The sequence below is a fragment of the Equus quagga genome, chromosome 2 (genome assembly GCF_021613505.1).
Source record: "Equus quagga isolate Etosha38 chromosome 2, UCLA_HA_Equagga_1.0, whole genome shotgun sequence".
NCBI classification, from domain to species: domain Eukaryota; kingdom Metazoa; phylum Chordata; class Mammalia; order Perissodactyla; family Equidae; genus Equus; species Equus quagga.
In genome coordinates this window covers 24,914,407-24,932,621 of record NC_060268.1, presented here as the reverse complement: position 1 = coordinate 24,932,621, position 18,215 = coordinate 24,914,407, and the positions used below count along the sequence as shown (strand labels likewise).

At 47.5% G+C, this 18,215-nt stretch overlaps 1 protein-coding gene and 1 long non-coding RNA gene across 3 annotated transcripts; one reads left to right on the top strand and one right to left on the bottom strand.

Moving 5' to 3' along the window:
- The first annotated feature begins 2,095 nt into the window (after positions 1 to 2,095).
- LOC124236490 (polyadenylate-binding protein 2) lies at positions 2,096 to 17,610 on the top strand. 2 transcript variants are annotated; one of them, XM_046655515.1, is made up of 10 exons: positions 2,096 to 2,201; positions 2,500 to 2,587; positions 3,065 to 3,504; positions 4,131 to 4,247; positions 14,312 to 14,426; positions 15,140 to 15,207; positions 15,520 to 15,626; positions 16,262 to 16,349; positions 16,438 to 16,589; positions 17,524 to 17,610. In XM_046655515.1, the coding sequence occupies exons 3-10, from the start codon at positions 3,073 to 3,075 to the stop codon at positions 17,561 to 17,563; spliced, it is 1,119 nt and encodes a 372-aa protein (XP_046511471.1). In that variant the 5' UTR covers positions 2,096 to 2,201; positions 2,500 to 2,587; positions 3,065 to 3,072; the 3' UTR covers positions 17,564 to 17,610. The 2 variants fall into 2 exon arrangements, with proteins under 2 accessions (XP_046511471.1, XP_046511470.1); XM_046655514.1 differs by lacking the exons at positions 2,096 to 2,201; positions 2,500 to 2,587; positions 3,065 to 3,504; positions 4,131 to 4,247 and adding an exon at positions 13,587 to 13,952.
- Positions 10,630 to 13,578, bottom strand: LOC124236492 (uncharacterized). Its single transcript, XR_006887736.1, has 3 exons — positions 12,841 to 13,578; positions 12,304 to 12,381; positions 10,630 to 11,834 (listed from the first exon to the last, which is right to left on the bottom strand). It is a non-coding gene; the product is annotated as an uncharacterized LOC124236492 (long non-coding RNA).
- Positions 17,611 to 18,215: the final 605 nt, after the last annotated feature.

The following is an 18,215-nucleotide window of genomic DNA, read 5'->3' as shown; positions in this document are numbered from 1 at the left end:
TACATACAGGTATAATCCATGGACATATTATTTTCATTTCTTAGGGTGTAAAATAATGTTACATGAATTTCTGCTACAGTCTAGCAGTTTAAAACTGTCTTCCTCGCTCTGGTAAAATGTCATAGATGGACTAGATAAGCTCAAAGTCAACCTATATGGCCTGAGGTTTTGGTAAAAGCTCTGTTTTCTTTTCTACAGTTTGAGCTGCCATTCCTTGATTCTGTGGTGTTTGTCTGAGAAGATTCTTGAGGTACACAGCTTTGGACCCAGTATAACTTGTGTTGGTCCAGCAGCTCTGTTCTCCTGGTCCTGGTCACTCAGGCTAACATTGAACCTTTACTCCAAATTTGCTTAAGTCTTTGTTCCTTAAACAGCCACTGCTGCTATCTTCAGATGTCTGACAGGGCCTGCTCGATAACTGGCCAAAGGCTTTGAGTGATTCAGTCAACATTTACAGAGGGTCCATTAGGCCATAAGGACATAAAAGTGAATGAAATTCAGTTATGCTCTCACAGAGCTTATAAATAAATGGGTGGGCAGACAAAAATGTATTTGGATCCTGAGGCTTAAGATTATGTTTATTTCAAGTAAATGTCTTAGGAGAAATCAGGATTGCAAATGAAGGACTGGACTAGATTATTCTCTAAAGAAGGAGGCAACCTTGCTGGTGGCAGCTGGAATGATCAGCCTAAGAGCAAAGAAGAAATGAGGATAGTTGAAAGGATACAGTCATAAAAGAGTGGAACACCTTCAGAATAGAGGGAGAACTGAGTTTGGACTTGTAAATGATGTGGTAACAACATTGATTACCTGAAGCAGGAGAGGTGACCTTGTAGCAATACAGTTAAGACAAACTTTCAAGTCAGACAGAATTATATTGAGTCGCAGCTTCTGAGTATCTGGCTTTGGGCAAATTAGCCTCTCCAAGCCTCACTTTCCTCATCCATTGAATGAGGATAAAACAGCATAAGGAGTGATATCAGGACAAAATATCATGCATGTAAAGAAAGCACTTAGCACCTAAGAAGTCTTCAGAATGTATTCATTGTTACTGTTATTCTTACAGAAAAGACCTTGCTTCTCCAGTGACAGTAGGGCAGATGGGAATACCAAGGCTTGGACTGGAGGTAGATGCAAAGAGAACCAGCAGGAAAGAAGAATTGGGTTGCTTCTTTCTGGTCTTTGGTTGGAGATGCCTCCAAATGGAGTGGAAGGAAGTGCCAGCTGCAAAAGCCGGTGGGGCCCAGTCAGAATGCCTGAGAGCGCCCCCGTGTGGATCAGCTGTGGTCAGGCTGCTCGACTCCCTGTGAACTGCCCTGTATAAGAATATTGCCACGTATACATACTAGACATATGTACATGTGCATATATATATATGTAATCTGAAAGGATAAACATCGACCTTGACATTGGCAGCCTCCAGGAAGGGAAGTGCAATTGTGGGAGGGGTGGAGGGAGATTGAGATCTTGCATTTTTTCCCCTATACCTCTATATTGTTTGACCTTTTCATAGGGAGAATGAATTCATGTGTTGGGTAAAAAAGAATTAAAAAGAAAACCAATCTGATTACAAAAAAGGGGAAGAAGATGAAGAAAAGTTACCTGCAGAAACCAGTTATGATCCAAGTCCTGGCTCCCAGACACCTAGCTCAAGCCCCAGCCCACAAAGAGACCTCTGGGTTAAAGGTCCTGGAGAAAAGAGGAAGTGAAATGTTTGATGTCCCTGTCATGTCTGCCAGTCCCATAGGGCGAGGCACCTGGCAGGCAGTTCTCACTGGAATGGGAACTGCTCCTCTTTTCCAGGCACCCGCTCCAGGGCTGGAAGAGTTCAACAAGTGCGAGGAACATTAGAGACCTTCTGGAAATGCTGAATTTGCTCCAAGGTTTCCTGAAGTCTAGCTGGCTTCTCCAGACAGCCTCCAGGCTCAGGAGCCCCAGCTGCCCTCTGTGCCCTCTCCGCCCAGCTCTTCTTGGCCTGTAGTGTCCCTCTCTCTTCCTGAGTTACGGCCCTTCCCAAGCCTGCGTCCCAGCCCCGCCCCTCTCTCTGGACGCATCTCTGGGCCCCATCATCACCCGGCGCCGGGCCCTCCTTCCCGCCCCCCCTTTCTCCTCCCTCCTTCCTTCCCTCCCTTCCTCCCTCTCTCCCTCCCTCCCAGCTCCTGCACCAGGAAACGGCCTGGATCCCGGCAGCGGCCTGACCCGTGAGATCCCTAACCTGGCAGGCAGGCGGGGTTGGAGACAGGCTGAGGGTGGGGGTGAGGGCGGAGCTGGGCCTTTGGGTTGCACTGGGGGCAGCCAGGAGTAGAGATGGTGTCGGCAGGAAGCCCTTGGCCCTGGGTTTCCCGGGAGGACAGTCATTAAACATGGATTCGGCCACACAGCTGGTAGAGCGTTGGGGGCAGGGACCGGTCCCGGGAGCTGCAACCTCAGCCTTTCTCAGTCCAGACCCTGATCCCTGGCCTTCCGTGCCTAGCTCTGCTCTCCCCCTCCCCTTCCCAGGGCTCCACGCTGGCCAGGAGGATGAAAGGCCCCAGCTGGGGGCTCCTTGCCACCAGCGCTGGGTCCTAAGAGCTGCCATCCAGGCTGGGTGAGTATCTCCTTCTTTCTCTGTGCTGGGCAACCCTTTGCTTCTCCCACCTTTCCCTTCAGCCCCTGTCTCTTCCCTTATCTTGTGCCTCTGCCAGCATCTTCACATCTTGCCTCTTGGGGAGGTCCTAAGCCCCTTCCTCTAGCCAATAAGGTGTGTACTGTGGAGAGGGGGTTAATAGGGGTGTCATAGAGCTGGTGTTGTCTTATTATGGAGAGAATCTAAAGTATTTTTAAAAATAAAATTTACTTGTTTTACATTTAATTTGGCATATTGCGAATTTAAGGGCCAACCCATCATGTCCTGGTCCCTCACCATGACTTAGTTCTCTTGTTCTTATCCCTCCCTGCCCAGTGGTCTCTGAGCATTTTCTGCCACCTCCCTCCCTCCCTGTCTCACTGAGATGGCCAAGCCTGAAGTGCCCTTTCTGGGTCTGTGACCGTATATTCATGCGTCTTTCATCCTTGACTCTTACAGCCGCCCGGATGGCGACCCCAGCCTCAGCCCCAGACACACGGGCTCTAGTGGCAGACTTTGTAGGCTATAAGCTGAGGCAGAAGGGTTATGTTTGTGGAGCTGGCCCCGGGGAGGGCCCAGCCGCTGACCCACTGCACCAAGCCATGCGGGCAGCTGGAGATGAGTTTGAGACCCGCTTCCGGCGCACCTTCTCTGATCTGGCGGCTCAGCTGCATGTGACCCCGGGCTCAGCCCAGCAACGCTTCACCCAGGTCTCTGACGAACTCTTCCAAGGGGGCCCCAACTGGGGCCGCCTTGTGGCCTTCTTTGTCTTTGGAGCCGCGCTGTGTGCTGAGAGTGTCAACAAGGAGATGGAGCCACTTGTGGGACAAGTGCAGGAGTGGATGGTGGCCTACCTGGAGACTCGGCTGGCCGACTGGATCCACAGCAGTGGAGGCTGGGTAAGAGGCTTCTCAGTTGCTGCTCTGCACATCCCTCTGCAAAGCTGGTCTCCAGGGAAGAGATGTGGGCTCTGGCTTGAGTCTAGGGGGCAGTTCTGCAGGGAATGAGGTATAGGGGCTGAGTCTCGCTATTTGGGTGGAATCAGATGCCCTCACTATGGGCATCATGCTGGCCTCTGCACTCCAGGGCTGCCATGCAGTCATCACTGGATGGGCTCATGCGGAGACCAAAGCAGAGACCAGGATACACAGTACCCAGGGAGTACCTGCAGGGAAATGGCATCCAGCCGTCAGGAACTTTTACGCCTAAGGACGTGGCATGGGCGGGGGGTGTCAGGGATGGGTGGTGGTCAGGCAAGCCTTGGCAAATGATGCCAGTTCTGAGCAAAACTTTTGGCCAAGGAAGGGATGGGATTCACTTGAGGCAGAGAAGGCAAATGAGCCAGGCGCTCATGGAGAATCAGAGGGGCTTTTAGCCAAAAGAGCTTTGCCTGGAGAGGAGATGGGTGTGGGGTAGTGCTTGCAGTGGATGGAACTGGAACTCTTCCTCTCCTCTTTTCTCCATTTTTTCCTCTCCTGATATCCCTTTCTCCTTCTTTCTCTCCTACTTCCCCTTTCTCCCACAGGCGGAGTTCACAGCTCTATACGGGGACGGGGCCCTGGAGGAGGCGCGGCGTCTGCGGGAGGGGAACTGGGCCTCAGTGAGGACAGTGCTGACAGGGGCCGTGGCATTGGGGGCCCTGGTAACTGTAGGGGCCTTTTTTGCTAGCAAGTGAGAAAGTCCAGGGCCAGGTCGGGCTAGGTGTGGCTGGGGGATAGAAGAGCAGGAACAGAACAGAGAAATGCCCTTGGAAGAAGTGGGGTCACTGGATGGGCATGGAACGGGGATGGGAAGGGGCAGGGTAGTGTGTGAGGGAGGTGAGTGTGCCAGGCAGGTGGCTGGAAGAATGAGCTGGAGACACTGGGAATGTATTTGGAAAGTCAAGGGGCCAGGAGATGGAGTCATTCCAGGGTGGGGGGAGGTGGGAGGGATCACGCCCATAGGTGTAGGCACACGAAATGACACCTGGAGCCCGATTTGCAGCCCTGAGGAGCATGGACTTGCATAAGGGATTGTGCCTCCATTGGAAGAGTGGGATTTGGGGAGAACGCAGAAGGCACATCCCTTTGGAATGGAAGCTCGGGGTTCTTAGGTGATAGGGAGAGGTGGCTGTGACTGTGGGCTGCTTGGACATGCGTGTGCATGTGCACGCGTGCTCATATGCATGCTGGGTTGCTTGTCTAATCTGGTGGCTGTGGTATTCTTCAAGGAGAAAACATTCCCTCTTGCAGTGGCAAGAACAAGGGGCAGTTCTCTGCTCCTCCTCCCAACCCTGCCTCCCCCCTCCCCTTGTCCTGATGCCTCAAGGCTAAGGGAGAAACACTGTATCCAGACCAGGGCTTCAGGAGCTTCTTTGCAGAAAGTCAAAACGTTGTTTGCAGGGCTTTGGAGAGAAGAACGGTTCTGTAGCTGGCCTTGTTCCTTCATCGTCCCCCTTCCCTGTGCATCACGCACTTGCTGCTGCCTCCTGGGCTCTGACAGAAAGGCAGGGCTGTGGAGCCTGCGGTGGGTAGAGGCTCGGTAGCTGGACCTGCTGGCCGCCCTCCTCTTCCACTGGGGCACACGGGTGCCTCAAGTGTTCCCTATCTCTGGGACCTTCTGTACCCAAACTTAAACTCTAAATTGGGGCTCTAATTGATTTTCCTTTTGAGTGTGTGGACGTAAATGCTGATCTAGAATACAGTCTGGTTCCTGCACTGGGTCTCAGTGAGACTGTTGATGCCTTGAGAGGAACATTCCAGCTCTGAACCCCATGGGTGTGAGGGGGACGTGTACTCCGTGACTGGCCTATTCCGTGTGGTGGGCTTTGGTGCTGCTTTATCAAGGGCCAAGTGTATGGGTTCTAGAGTACCTACCATGACCTACAAGCATTTACATTTTCTTTGAAGACACGCTGTTTGCATGGGTGTTACTGTCTGTACCTCCGAGTCTGAGGATATTAACTTTGGAGCTCACAGTCCTCTAGAACAGATTCTGATTATAGCTTTTTCTTTTGAGGAAGAAATGATTTCACTCCAGATGCATGCCCTGAGCCAGACCTCACTGCTGCACTTTCCAAGGTGCTAAAATTGCTGCTCTCGATGCTGTCTGCAGACGCAGTGCTCTAGAACCCTGCCCTTGAACCTGAGCACTGATTAGCTTAGCTAGACCATGGTTGACTCTTCTTGGAGATTTTCACTTGGTCCCAGAATGTGGCAACATAGTTGTACTCACTAGAATGTGGGACCAAAATTGGCCTCAGGTGTTCAGCCCACCCTTTTGCTTTTGAGAGAGGGCTGCACTTTTTAATGGTATTTATAGGGGAGGTGGTGGACTGCAGGCGCCACTTGCTCTGTCGTGAGTATGCTGATAACCAGAAACTCAGAGCTGGTCTGTGGCAGGCAGTTGGGGTGGGGGTGTCTCTGACTTGCTCAGGACAAACTAGGCCAGTGGTTTTCAAACTGCTTGGCAGAGCCCCGACGTTTCCTAGGGGTTGCCTCAGGAGTCCTTGGGGGAGATGAAGGGGGGCACTGAGCAGGCTGGGCTACTTGCCCTCAAACAGAACAGCTCCCCTTGTAGCTGTCTTACATATCGGGGTTCAGGGTAAGATTTTATTTCCATTAAGGGGTTTGCTGCTGAAAAAAAGTTGGAAAACCACTGACTAGACCATCAGCTTCAAATTGGAGCCTGTGCTCCCCCAGGTCTGGGGCAAACTCTTCACCCTGCCCTCTCCCACAGGACACCTCGCCCTGTTAGCTCTTCTGGGGGCCTTTAGCAAAGAGGGGCAGTAGGGACTGTGGCCAGGTTACTGAAAAACCCTCTCTGAGGCCTTCGCATCTGGGTGGGAGGAGAGGCTGTTTTCTGAAAGGGTAGAGGGCTTGGTCTGGATTCCAGAAGCATAGCTTGGATGGGATCACAGTGGGCAACGTCGACCTGTCCTGCCCTTCTCAGCTTGAGGGGCAATGGAAACCCCAGAGACTCTTCTGTCAGGGAAAACTAGAGACTCTCTTCTAGAGCCATATAGTTCCTTGGGATTAGCTCTTGGCCAAGAAGGCTGAGTATGGCTCCCAATTTTTAAATCCATTTCATTTTTTAAAAAATAAGGGGAATAAATATCTAATTGCCATTTTTCAGAGATTAAATAGGTGGAGAGGGTGTGTCTTGCTCTCCAGAGCCCAAAGGGACAAATAGGGACTTTGCTTAGGCCAAGGAAGGCGCAGAAGTAGGGCAACTAGGTCCTGTGATTATTAATCCCACTCCCCACTTCTCCTAGGGCATACACTATTTTACTTTTTTAAATCATAAAATGGCGAGAGAACAGATTGGTTAGTTTAGAAGAAAAGAAAAAGCTCTATAAATATAAATATATATTCCTGTATTTTTATTTAATAATTTATAAATACCAAGTTCATTTGACTTTTATTTTTGTGTAATATGTAATGGTCGTATTAAAAAAAAATAAATAAAGCCCAGAAGTTTAATGAGAAGGACTGAGCAGGGTTTGTGACTTCTACACTGTATAGCTTGGGGTCAGGACATTTCTTGATCCAGTCATCTCTTCATGACCTTGTTAAGGGCAAGAATTAGAGTAACAAGGATTTGGGAAGGTGTTGAGATTAAAAAAAAGAGAAAAGCAATTCAGAGTTGTTCCCCCATTCCCCCACCCTGGCCAAATGCCCAAAGCCAAGAGCTCCATCTATGCCAACCCGAGCCTTAAGGGGGTGTGTGTATACAGTACTTTGGGATGGCCATAAACAACCACAAACCAAAACAAAGAAAACTTACCAAAAATCCTTGTGTGATGGTAATCAAGTTCCCAGTTGTGGTTCAGCCTCTCACCAGAAGTGTGTGATAATGAGCATTTCTCCCCAATACCCGCTGCCTACTTCAGACTTAAAATAAGTCTGGAAAAAATGGAGCCCCTGCTTCCTTTCCTGCTCCCCTGAGACATTTGGTTTCAGCCATTTTCATGCAAACTGCTAAATTGGATGGAATCTACAGAAACTATTCAGCCCATCCCGCTGTACTTCTAGTCTAGGACCACATCAAAGTCATGCCTGACAGGAATAGTGATCCTAATTTTAAATTACAAGCAGTAATATCTAGTCTTTCTATAATCCAGTGCAATAAAATGGCATTTGGGTTTATGTGTTAAATTGTAGTGAGAAATGACACTGCTTAGAGGAATCCAGTGTTGAATTTCCATTCTTTCTCTATGGAAAAATCTACAGAACAAGCCATATTAAAATCAGAGTGGCTTGGTGAACAGGGTGTTAGGGAAAAGGGAATTAGTTGCTCCTAATAGCATCAGGCTACTACAGCTAGTGCATTTATCTCCACTGCAGTGTGATTGGTTTAACGATTGATTGGTTTATATTTGCCTAGTTCCAGAAAGCATATGCAACATCTTACCACAATAGACAAAGGAGGAACCAATAGGAAAATTGGTTCCTATTTTTAAAGATTTTTAAAGTAGGGGTAAAGGGTAAATGGAAATATTACAATAGATGACACCAAAAGGAAAATTAAGGCACGGAAAAGCATTCTATAAGCAGTATTCCCAAATACTAAAGCTAGGCTATGAATTCAGCGTTGAGCTACCTGGCAGCTAAAGAAATTGGAAAACACACTGAGATTCACATTGCTCTTAGGATTTATAAAAGCCTATCAGTTCCTCAAGATGGGCAAAAAGTTTTGTGGCTCTTCTGAGGTGATAGGGTGGACACCACCCTCTATAACACCTGACAGCAAATATGATGTTGAATTATATACTACTGTTGCTTATACGAACACCAAAGGGAACAGACGGACACAAATTTCTGCCCTCATGTCACTTACATTCTAGTAAGGGAAACGAAAACGAACGAACGAAATAAATACATACATTCATTTCATAACATTCATTAATGTAGAAGGTGGTAAATGCTATGAAGAAAAGTAATTCATTAGGGCAAGACTGGGAAGGTGTATGTAAAGATTTCAGTATCAGGAAGCCCTCATTTCTAAGGTGACTTTTGAGTTGTCATGAAAAATGAAATTGGAAAAATATTTTTATTGATATGGAAAGATGTTTCTGTATCTTACAGAGTAAAAGAGAAAATAAATTAGAAGATAATATATACAGTATGGTCCCGTTTTGCTAAAATATTTATATATATGTGTGTGCCTCTATATGTATTTGTGTATTGAAAATTTCAGAAAGGTCATATGCCAAAATATCATTAGTGATTATCTCTGGGTGGTGGATTTTATGGGTGATTTTACTTTGTTATTTTTGCTGTGTTTGCTGATTTTTAACTGAAGAACACATTTCCGGTATAGTATATTAAAACAAGTTTTTCAGGTACAAAGCTTTAAAAAAGTTAACCAAGCAGAATGGAAATTAAGCAGCCCAACAGACGCTCCTTTTCATTTAAATGACCACCCCACTTCCATGCAAGGGCAGACCTAGGGAGTCAAGGCCAGTAGGGCCAGACTTTGCATTAGACAACAATTGGAGTCGGCTCCAAAACAGAGGTAAGTAAATGATCAAGGTCCAAGCTTCTAGATCAGCACTGTCTGCTAGAAATATAAGGCAAGCCACATAGGGAGTCTTACATTTTCTAGTAGCCTCATTCAAAAAGCAAAAAGAAACAGGCAAAATAAATTTTAATAATATTTTATTTAATCCAGTATAAAAAAACTGTTATAACTTCAACCTGTAATTAACATTAAACAATTATTATTTTACAGTCTCTACAGACTTTTCATACTAAGTGTTTGAAATTTGGTGTAAATTTGATACTTTCAGCACATCTAATGCAGACCACTCAGGTTTCAAGTGCTCAAGCCATGTGTGAGTAATGGTTATCATATTAAACAATGTAGTTCTAGGTTACAGAGAATTACTGTGGCTGGTAAAAATTTCAAAGCAGGAGTTAAAAATAGGGATGAAACTCCAAGAAGCCACGTATTTATGTTGTTTAGTGAGAAAACTCTTGCCTTCTGGATAGACCTGGAGATGCCCTTATCCACTTTTACTGATTTAATTCTCCTTTTCTCAGCTCCACTGACCATTCACTTCTATTAACACATTTTTCTTCCTTCTAGGGCACATCACCACTGAGTTTCAGTTTTCCCAAAACTCCATGATCCTCTGTTGATTATTACTGAAGGAAAATTATAATGGGTCAATCTCACATCATTACATACTAATTTTTTAAAAACTCATTCTCAGAGGGAAACTTCTCTCTTTGATATTCTTTATCCATCAACAACAGGCAAGATATTAAGTAAGATTGTCACGGAAGAGCATTCATTCAGTTAGCATTTATTGAGCACACAGTGATAGGCACTGGGAGTACAAATAGTTTTGAGATGGTGCCTGCCTTTTCCAGTTTGCAGTCAAATAGGGAAGTATCATACTTTACAAGTTGCCATTCAAATATATATATGTATGTTTTTGATGAGGCAGATTGGCCCCGAGCTAACATCTGTCGCCAGTCTTCTTTTTGCTTGAGGAAGGTTGTCACTGACCCAACAACTGTGCCAATCTTCCTCTATTTTGTATGTGGCATGCCGCCATAGCATGGCTTGATGAGCAGTGTGTAGGTCCATGCCTGGGATCCGAACCCACGAACCCTGGGCTGCCAAAGTGGAGCACGCGAATTTAACCACTTTGCCACCGGGCCAGCCCCCAAATATTTTTTTAAATGCATTTGTTCGTAAAAGTAATCACACTTATGACAGTAAGTTTAGAAGCTGTAGTGTTGTATTTTTATTTTAAGTAAAAATAATATATGATATTGTCAAAAAATCATAGAACATAGAAAATTATAAAGAAGGTCAGTCATAATCCCTCTGCCCAGAGAGCCACTATTACCATTTTGGCATATTTCTTTTTTTGTTGTTGCTGGGGAAGATTTGCCCTCAGCTAACATCTGTTGCCAATCTTCCTCTTTTTGCTTGAGGAAGATTTGCCCTCACTAACATCTGTGCCATTCTTCCTCTATTTTGTATGTGGGTTGCTGCCCCAGGGTGGCTGCCGACAAGTGGTGTAGGTCGACACCTGGGAACTGAACCCAGGCCGCTGAAGCAGAGCCTGCCAAACTTGACCAGTAGGCCACAGGGCCAACCCAACCATTTTGGCATATTTCTTTCCAGGCTTTTATCTGTGCTTATAGTTTATGATCATACTGTATATACAATTTTGTCTACTGCAATTCTGCTTACCATCATATTGCAAACATTTTTCCTTGTCATTAAAAGTGTTTTGAAGGCATACTGACTACATAAAATTACATCTATGTGTGTACAATAATTTTCCTGAAAATGCTCACTTGGACATTCAAGTTGTTTACGTTTTTTTACTTTGCTGAACATCTTTGTTCTCAAATGTTTCTTCAGTTTTTAGATTATTTTTTAGAGCAGATCATAGGAAATACAGTTACTGGGTTAAGCATCTCAACATTTTGAAAGCTTTTGGTACATACTGCCAAAGAAAAGATTGTACTGGTTCTTGTTCCTCTTTTTCCCCAATGCCCAAGTTGTTTTTTTAAAAAATCAGACATAATTTTAATCATACTTTATATACAATTTTACATTCCACTACTTTGGCCTAACACAATTATTTTTTCATGTTATCATACACTGTGTGTAAACCTTTTAATAGGTGCATAATAATCTTTGGATGTAACTATAATTTGCCTAATCATTTGTCTATTGTTGGACTTTAGTCTTTTTCCAATTTCAGCATCATACATGATGTAATTTTTGTATATTAAAGGAAACTTTACAGTAATTTTGATCTTAGTTGTAAAGCTGGCTTTGAATTCCCTGTTCACTTCTAATTAGTTGCATGACTTGGGCAATTTACTTCACTCTTTCCTCGTCCCCAAAAAGGTTATAGTTTTGGAAATATTTACTTCATAGGGTTATTGTGAGAAGTCAGTGAGATAATATAATAAGGAGTCTAGGATAGTGCCTGTTACAAAATCAAGTGCTCAACAAAATTAGGATTCAAAAGCGTTATTTAAAAAATCACATTTCTTTAATTGGCTTACTTAGTTTAAATTAGGTACCAATAAAACTTGCAAATCTTGATTAGGTTAAGATCAGTAGAAAAGACTTTTCTTCCAGGGAACTCACAACCTCTTAGAGCTTATCTTCCGTGCTCAATTTACTTCTCCCAGTCCACTGAAGCTGAGATGGCTGATGAAATAATTTTCAGTGAAATTTTAAGCAACTGTGACTCTGCTCCAAGATCCTGTTCCTGAGGTAAGGATTTGTGAGAAAAAGTGAGGGTGAGGGGAAGGACTGGTACACTGATAGGATTTTGACTTTTTGGTTTGTTAATAGAGATCTCCTCAATGTCCAAATCATGCCCCCCTCCCCCAACCATGCACGCCCTGTTGGGGTTGTTTAACTACTTGGTTGGACTCATTTGAATCTAACTCTCAAACTTGGTCTGATTACAAATAGCCCTCTTGCAAATGTAGTACTGCCGTTCCTTCCTTTTTAATAAATGCGTAGGATCACTACTAAAAAAATGACAACCCTGCCTTCCAGGAGTGGGTCTCATTGGTATCTCAGAGTACCACGGTGTAGTGGGAGCCTGCTGGAGAAATTCCTTTGGGATCTAAAGGACAGTTTGGAGGCCTGGAAAGCGCTGAACCTGAAGGGTGGTACCCAGATCCCCAACCAATGCATCCTTCAGTCAGCAAACTTTATCGGACACTTACTATGTGCTAGGCATACTGCCTCACGTTGGAGACGCAAATATAAATGGGATCTGGCCTCTCATCTCCAAGCTCTCACACCTAGTTAGGAAACAGCGCAAAAATGATTAGGCGCACAGTGGAGGTAGGCCCGCTTGTTATGGGAGAGGGGAGGCTAATAGAAGGCTTCGCAGGAGAAGTGATGCTGGGGTTTGCAGTGGTCTGGTTGAGGAGGGACTGCATGTACAGAGATACCGCCCTGGGTGCAGGAACACCACTGGAAGGAGTGTGGAAATAACATCAGCGAAGTAGCCTGGTCCTGAGGTCTCTAAGGCCACGGTAAGGAGTTTTGAGACTTTACCTGGCCTGCAAAGGGGAGCCAGCTCGGTCCGGCAGCCACGCAGAGTGGAGGGGTGACACTGGAAGCTGAGAGACCCATTAGGGGGCTGTAGCAAACAGTCCAAGCAAGAGAAGAAACAGGCTGAAACTGGGGCATAAGCAGCGTGCTTGGAAGGTATGCCTGTGTAGGAAGACAGAACGGACAGGACTCGTTACTGGTACCTCTGCAGTGATGATTCCTCCCTGCTTTCTGGTTTGGGAGACCTAGTGGATGGTGGTGCCAGTAACCTGAATGGGAAAAGTAAGCTCTCTCCTGGAGAGCTCCATTCGGAACCCTCCATGGCCAGCAACATCCCATTTACTGGTGCTTTCCTAGTCAGGAGACCAGTTTCCAGAAACCGCGCCAAAGTTTCTATCCTCTGCCTTCCAACAGCTCATTAGTTGGCAACCAGTAGTATCAAGATGGCGGCCCCCTAAGGACTAGTCATGTGACCTCGGGTTTCCCTTGCTGGAAGCCCGCAGTCCGTTCGGGGGCAAGGTTCACCTGTCAGGAAACGAGTGTCAGCCCTTCTAATCTCGCCAGCCAATCGGCACCTCAGAATGGGCCACTGCGGCGAGGCGATCGGAAGATTGGTCCTTTCCGCTCGCCTAGCCAGCGGCCAATCACCGAGCATCATATACTTTACGGGCCCGCCCGTAGGCGGGGGAGAAGCAGGAATGTCGTCACAGCGTGGCAGTATTGTTACCTAAAGACTTGAGAGGAGGTGGGACGTGTGTTGATTGACAGACTGATTTCCCCTACCGGGATTTGAGAATTTGGCTCAATGCCCCGCCTTAGAGGTGGGGTCTTATTTGATTGCCAAGTAATATTCTCCAATGGAGTGCTAGCTCCTGGTGACGGGCAGGCTGCTTGACTAATGAATCCTCGGCGTGGCCGGCGCAGCTCTCCAATCGCTGGGCGGCGGGCCCCAGTCTGAGCGGCGATGGCGGCGGCGGCGGCGGCGGCAGCAGCAGCGGGGGCTGCGGGCGGTCGGGGCTCCGGGCCGGGGCGGCGGCGCCATCTTGTGCCCGGGGCCGGTGGGGAGGCCGGGGAGGGGGCCCCGGGGGGCGCAGGGGACTACGGGAACGGCCTGGAGTCTGAGGAACTGGAGCCTGAGGAGCTGCTGCTGGAGCCCGAGCCGGAGCCCGAGCCCGAAGAGGAGCCGCCCCGGCCCCGCGCCCCCCCGGGAGCTCCGGGCCCTGGGCCTGGCTCGGGAGCCCCCGGCAGCCAGGAGGAGGAGGAGGAGCCGGGACTGGTCGAGGGTGACCCGGGGGACGGCGCCATTGAGGACCCGGTGAGGGAAGGAGGGCGAGCGAGCAGGCCGGCGAGGGGCCGGCCGGGTCACGGGAGGCCCAGAGCTCGGGCGAGCAGGAGGCAGGCGGGGGGTGGGGTGGGCGGGGAATAACGTGGCTGGGGCCGGGCCGGAGACGGATCCTCGCCGGCCAGAAGGGGTCCAGCCGGGTAGATTGGGGCGTCATGGGTGTCTAGTGGTCTTCTAGAGAAGGTAGCTTACTTTTCTTTTGGTCGTGCTCCTCGCGTGGGGCGAGGGAAATGGCTCAGCATGGCTGGGGCCGCGCGCGGCCCGAGAGCAGGGCACGGCCCCTGCGTTGGTTCCTCTTAAGCTCTTCTCCATACCCTCCCCACTCATTGTAGGAGCTGGAAGCGATCAAAGCTCGAGTCAGGGAGATGGAGGAAGAGGCTGAGAAGCTAAAAGAGCTACAGAACGAGGTTGAGAAGCAGATGAATATGAGTCCACCTCCAGGCAATGGTGAGTAACTGGCGGTTGCACGCGGAGCCCGGGTCCTCGGATTGGAAGGGTTGTGGGAGCACGGGTTATATGCGATTAGATGCTGGGGACCTTGGAGCTGCTGTCTGAGCAATTACCGGGCAGGTGCCGCGGTCATAGTCCATTGTGTGTTCCTCTGACCTTTGTCAGACACAACCTCTGTTTGGGTGATGGTAGTCTTGTTACAAATGTGTTGCTCTTTGTTCTTAGTCTGTTTCTACCCTTTGTGGAGGTTGCCAGCTGGCATTTGACCTTCAAGTCTAATAGTTCTTCCTTCAGTTGGAGACCCTTTAATTTGGAGTCCTAAGAGAAGCTGCTCAGCTGCAGGGGGCTTCCGCTTTAGTCTAGAAATGTCGCTTTAGTCTAGAAATGTCCAGTCTCAATCCTCTTTATTTTGTTCCTTTTTCAACTCATTTCATTCAACGCTATTAAACAGGGACTTGATTTTGGGGGCGGAGGGAATTCCTGTGCTGTTTTCTTTGAACTTTAAGAATGTGTTAATCTAATCCTTAATTTGTCAAATATTTAGTGAGTACCTACTGTATGCGAGACACTATTTTAGCTAATGGGTACAGCCCAGAACAGAACAGACCAAAATCTTTGCCTTCACTGGTGGTGGTGGTGGTGGTGGTGGTGCTGGTGGTGCATATATAAGTCACATAGAGAACAAGCATTTTTCTTGTTTTTCTCCAAAGCTGGCCCAGTGATCATGTCCATTGAGGAGAAGATGGAGGCTGATGCTCGTTCCATCTATGTTGGCAATGTATGTACAAGGGCCCTGGTTAGGGTTTGGGGAAGCTCTTATTTTGGGGAGTTATTTGATAGGAGATTTGAAAGGAACATCTCAAGGATAGGTGGTGGATTTGGGAAATTGAAGGAGGCTTGGGAGGAGGTAAAAGATAATAGTGATCAGCAGAGGCGCTCTGGGGTTGGGAAGAAAAAAGATTAGTTCCTTAGAGAACCAGATCTGACGTGCCTTGGTGTATATGGACGGCCCAGGCCAAAGGCTGGACAGGGTACCTGTTGAGACAGACGTTTGCCCAGTACCTGTGAAATGTGTCCCTCTTCCCCATAGGTGGACTATGGTGCGACAGCAGAAGAGCTGGAAGCACACTTTCATGGCTGTGGTTCAGTCAACCGTGTTACCATACTCTGTGACAAATTTAGTGGCCATCCCAAAGGGTAAGTAGAAAAGTAAGTTAAGATCATTTTAATCACAGTTTAAAAATAGATTGTTTTATATTGAGCAGGATGTTAACGTGTTGAAACAAGTGGTCTCTGTCTTTTAAGATATGGCATTAATCTTGGTATGTATCAGGGGTTGTACATAAATGCTTTCAGAAGCCAGACAGATAACAAAGATGAAAGCTAGGTGTGGGTGGAGTTATGAACGAGAAGGGAAGGGGCAGCTTCTACTAGGCCCCAGCTGGTTCTGCCATATGGAAGTCTAGGCCCTGTGTATCCTATTTTTAATAATTTTCCAAGAGTAGCTGGAAATTTTGATTAGAATCTTTCATTTAAAAAAAGTTTTGCCAGGGGCTGGGCCTGTGGCCTAATGGTGGTTTGGCACAGCCTGGATTCGGTTCCTGGTCACGGACCTACACCACTCGTTGGTGGCCATGCTATGTCAGCAACCCACATACAAAATAGAGGAAGATTGACATAGATGTTAGCTCAGGGCAAATCTTCCTTGACAAAAAAAAAAATTGACAAATAATTAAAAATGTAAACATGTACTCAAAGCATGCCTGCAAGTTGGATTTGACGTGTTAGCTGCTGTTTGCAACCTCAGATAAAGTGACAATTATTCTTTTCAGGTTTGCATATATAGAGTTCTCAGACAAAGAATCAGTGAGGACTTCCCTGGCCTTAGATGAGTCCCTATTTAGAGGAAGGCAAATCAAGGTAAGCCCCATGCCCATTCCTGTTCTAGTTCTGTGTAAATGCTCCAGGTTGCTTCTTAGGCTTTCTGTTATATATGCCTCACTCGCAGGTGATCCCTAAACGAACCAACAGACCAGGCATCAGCACAACAGACCGGGGTTTCCCACGAGCCCGATACCGTGCCCGGACCACTAACTACAACAGTTCCCGCTCTCGATTCTACAGTGGTTTTAACAGCAGGCCCCGGGGTCGCGTCTACAGGTCAGGATAGATGGGCTGCTCCTCTCCCCCGCCTCCCATGAGCCCTGTATGCTTCCTTCTCTCCTGCTCTTGAGGAACCTCCTTCCCATACCCTCCCCTCGGTCTCCAGGGACTTGGTCTCCTGCCTGTGCAGGGTGAGGAAGGTAGTTGCAGGCCAGGAGGCCAGTCTCATCATCTTTTTCTGGAGCAGGAATTGCTGATAAGGGCTGGGTCTCTCCACTCTGTGGGGAGATGCTGCTTCCCCCAGCCTTTTTTTCCTTGCAAGTTGGTGGCAGTGAAGGTGTTTACACAGGAGGCCAGGAGGAATGGCCTCAGAGCAGTGAAGGCACTGCTTGGACATTTGCCACTTTGCCCAGATTTAGGGGGAGGTTGAAGTTTGAACAGCTCCTTTGAGAGAGTACCAGAGGCTGGTCGATCCTCCTCAGCAGCTATGTGGGAGGATGTTGAAATATGTCCTCTTTAACTGAGCCAGTCTTCTGCAGGCTTAACTTTCTCACTGGGCCTAGTGTGGTGCCATGTTGTTGCTTCACTTCTGTGTCTTTACATTTAAATAGACAGGTTAGGCATATAGACCTTGGCTTTTCATAAGATTTACCCATCTGCTCCCAGGAGTTAGGGAGGATCTGTGGTGAGGGCCTAGGGTTTTAAGAGCTGTGGAGAACTGCAAACTGAATAAACAATGAGTCCTTTTTCTTGCCCCTATGTCTCAGATTCACTTCTTTATCGCCATGGTTTGGCGAAGTATTCTGTTAATTCCCTCCTCCCGTTTGCCTGATGTGTCAATGTTTCGGGATTGTGGGATCAGTTTTAGGACACTTGGAAACTTCTTTTCCCCCTTCCCTTCACAGTAACTGGGGCAAGGGCCCGTGGGGAGGGGCTTATACTGAACTGTTTAGTGATCATGTTAACACCTAACTCTCCTTCTTTCTTCCAGGGGCCGGGCTAGAGCGACATCATGGTATTCCCCTTACTAAAAAAAGTGTGTATTAGGAGGAGAGAGAGGAAAAAAAGAGGAAAGAAGGAAAAAAAAAAGAATTAAAAAAAAAAAAAAAGAAAAACAGAAGATGACCTTGATGGAAAAAAAAAATATTTTTTAAAAAAAAAGATATACTGTGGAAGGGGGGAGAATCCCATAACTAACTGCTGAGGAGGGACCTGCTTTGGGGAGTAGGGGAAGGCCCAGGGAGTGGGGCAGGGGGCTGCTCATTCACTCTGGGGATTCGCCATGGACATGTCTCAACTGCGCAAGCTGCTCCCCTTGTTTCCCTGTCCCTCTTCACCCCCTTGGGGGCTGCTCAAGGGTAGGTGGGCATGGGTGGTAGGAGGGGTTTTTTCACCCAGGGCTCTGGAAGGACACCAAACTGTTCTGCTTGTTACCTTCCCTCCATCTTCTCCCTAACTTTCACAGTCCCCTTCTGCCTGCTCCTGTCCTGCCAGGTCTGCCACCCCGCCACCCCTCTTTTCCGGCTCCCTGCCCCTCCAGATTGCCTGGTGATCTATTTTGTTTCCTTTGTGTTTCTTTTTCTGTTTTGAGTGTCTTTCTTTGCAGGTTTCTGTAGCCGGAAGATCTCCGTTCCGCTCCCAGCGGCTCCAGTGTAAATTCCCCTTCCCCCTGGGGAAATGCAC

Excerpts from the sequence above, each read along its gene's own strand:
- LOC124236490 (XM_046655515.1), top strand. The coding sequence starts at position 3,073 with ATGGCGACCCCAGCCTCAGCCCCAGACACACGGGCTCTAGTGGCAGAC. Across the intron at positions 3,505-4,130 it reads TCCACAGCAGTGGAGGCTGG|GCGGAGTTCACAGCTCTATA; the intron begins GTAAGAGGCTTC and ends TTTCTCCCACAG. Across the intron at positions 14,427-15,139 it reads GAGTCCACCTCCAGGCAATG|CTGGCCCAGTGATCATGTCC; the intron begins GTGAGTAACTGG and ends TTTTCTCCAAAG.